The sequence below is a fragment of the Crocuta crocuta genome, unplaced genomic scaffold (assembly GCF_008692635.1).
Source record: "Crocuta crocuta isolate KB4526 unplaced genomic scaffold, BGI_CrCroc_1.0 scaffold528, whole genome shotgun sequence".
NCBI classification, from domain to species: Eukaryota; Metazoa; Chordata; class Mammalia; order Carnivora; family Hyaenidae; genus Crocuta; species Crocuta crocuta.
The window spans coordinates 1,299,973-1,302,058 of record NW_027530010.1 but is presented as its reverse complement, the minus strand read 5'-3'; the positions used below and the strand labels follow the sequence as shown (position 1 = coordinate 1,302,058).

At 57.7% G+C, this 2,086-nt stretch overlaps 1 protein-coding gene across 4 annotated transcripts in view; it reads left to right on the top strand.

The window, feature by feature from the left end:
• The first annotated feature begins 1,404 nt into the window (after positions 1–1,404).
• The window catches only part of CLK2 (CDC like kinase 2), a 7,104-nt gene continuing 6,422 nt past the window's right edge, over positions 1,405–2,086 (top strand). For all 4 annotated transcript variants that reach the window (XM_077764154.1, XM_077764153.1, XM_077764152.1 and 1 more), the window contains exon 1: positions 1,405–1,746. In XM_077764154.1, the coding sequence (XP_077620280.1) occupies positions 1,577–1,746 (170 nt within the window). In that variant the 5' untranslated portion in view covers positions 1,405–1,576. The remainder of the gene's footprint in view (positions 1,747–2,086) is intronic.

Sequence of the window (2,086 nt, the reverse complement as noted above, 5' to 3'; positions counted from 1 at the left end):
ACCTCCGGCGAACTGGGGAGGGGCCCCAGTAGGGGCAGGGGTGATGGAGCAGGGAGGGGAGCGGCTCCCGAGAGGAGAAAGAGCCGAATGCCAAAGTTGGAGCAGGGCTGGGGAGCAGGAAGCCACGGCCGTGTCACTGGGAGGGGGGGNACCTCCGGCGAACTGGGGAGGGGCCCCAGTAGGGGCAGGGGTGATGGAGCAGGGAGGGGAGCGGCTCCCGAGAGGAGAAAGAGCCGAATGCCAAAGTTGGAGCAGGGCTGGGGAGCAGGAAGCCACGGCCGTGTCACTGGGAGGGGGTGGAGAGAGTTGGACTCCCGGAGTTCGTTCTGGATTTTCTGAGCGAGAAAGGAAGGGGAAAGGCTTACAAGTTGAGGAAGGTAAACGGCAGATGGCTTTGGGTGGGGAGGGACGTGAGAAACTTTGGTGGCAGTTCGCTGTGTGCCGAGAGGAAGTTTGTGCGGCTGTGCCGAAGAGCGGGGGTTACCTGGGAGGGGACTCCGGGGCTTGCATCTCTGCCACGGGCCTCCTAGACCTGGACCGCGTCGGGTATCACCCTCCTCCTCAGTTTGAGGAGGTTGGGAAGTAGAAGCCCAGAATGAAAGCCAGATGTTGGAATCATTAAGCTTTTCCACACCTACCCCCACCCCCCAGACTTCTGGCCCTGGCCCCGTGTAATTTTATTTTGCTCTCATACTTTTATCTTCCTGGATTGTGACAGTGATTTCTCTCTTGATTTTTTTTTTTCCTTTAAGGAAAAAAAGCATTTGTGCACCATGCCACTCCGATTCCAATAACTGACTGGAAGGGGGCCAGCTTTTAGCCAAGCAGGGCTGATATTAATTAGAAACCGGTTACTCTGTACTTCCTAAGCACAGGCGAGGAGGGGCCAAATGGGAATCGGACTGCGGCCTGGGGCCTTCTGTATTAAAAACTTTGGACGGGGATCTGGCCAGTGATGATGGCCAGTGAGAGTTGATTAAGACAGTTCGAGGGGTCAGACCCAGGTCACTGGAGCTTGCTTATATTTGGTGTCTACCATCGTATACAGAGAGAGCAGGTACGCCAGGATTTCTGCCGGGTTTCTGCCCACTGGACACAGAATGGTCTAGTTGGGAAGATAAAGATACACTGTTAACAGTTGCCAGCGTCTGATTACTATACTAAGAAGTTACCCCGGTGAGTTGTGAGGAACTGCAGGCGCTGATGGAGCTTAGCTCCGGCCAAGGGTGATCCGTGGCAGCCTCCGTCCATAACACGGTCTCCTGTGGAATGAGCTGTGGCCCAGACCTGATGATCTTCATGGAACCGAGTTTGAGGAGAGTCCGTAGAGCAATGAGAGGAAGGGGGTGGGGGCGAGGGGTAGGTTGCTAGAGTTTTCCACCGGAGCTGGTAGGTGATGTGTGTTCCCTGGAGGAGGCCTTGTAAGCATGCGGGACCCAAGGAAGCTGTGGGAAGGCAAAAGAGGGAGAAGTAACAGCAGAAGGCAGCTTCGCGTCTCCAGAGCAGCCGGTCCTCGGCGGGGAGCTCACAAAACTCAGAACTTTCCCCGCTATTTGTCTTTCTCCTTTCCTTCCAGATGCCTCATCCCCGAAGGTACCATTCCTCAGAGCGCGGCAGCCGGGGGAGTTACCACGAACACTATCGCAGCCGAAAGCATAAGCGGCGAAGAAGCCGCTCCTGGTCGAGTAGCAGTGACCGGACCCGGCGGCGCCGGCGGGAAGACAGCTACCATGTCCGCTCCCGGAGGTGAGGCCGCAGGAGGGAAGCTCCTGCTCAGGGTCGCTCACCCGTTTACTTGTTTAGCAGATTTACCGGTTCCGCGCTGAGCCGCCCGGGAAAGGGGCTGCTCGGGATCGGTACCAGACGAGCCATTTGCGCTGTGGTGCTCAGTGCGGTCCCGGAGGACGGGTGTGAGGGGCGAGGCGGCGTCTGGCGGGTCTGGCCGGAGCGGGGCAGAGTGTGTAACTCCGGGAGAGCAAGGGCGAGTGTCCTGGGCAAAGGGAAAGGGAGTGTGAACAGCCAGGGTCTAGAGACAGCTAACGGCCTCACAGACAAGACCGTTGGGGCCGCGCGGTTTTAGTAACTT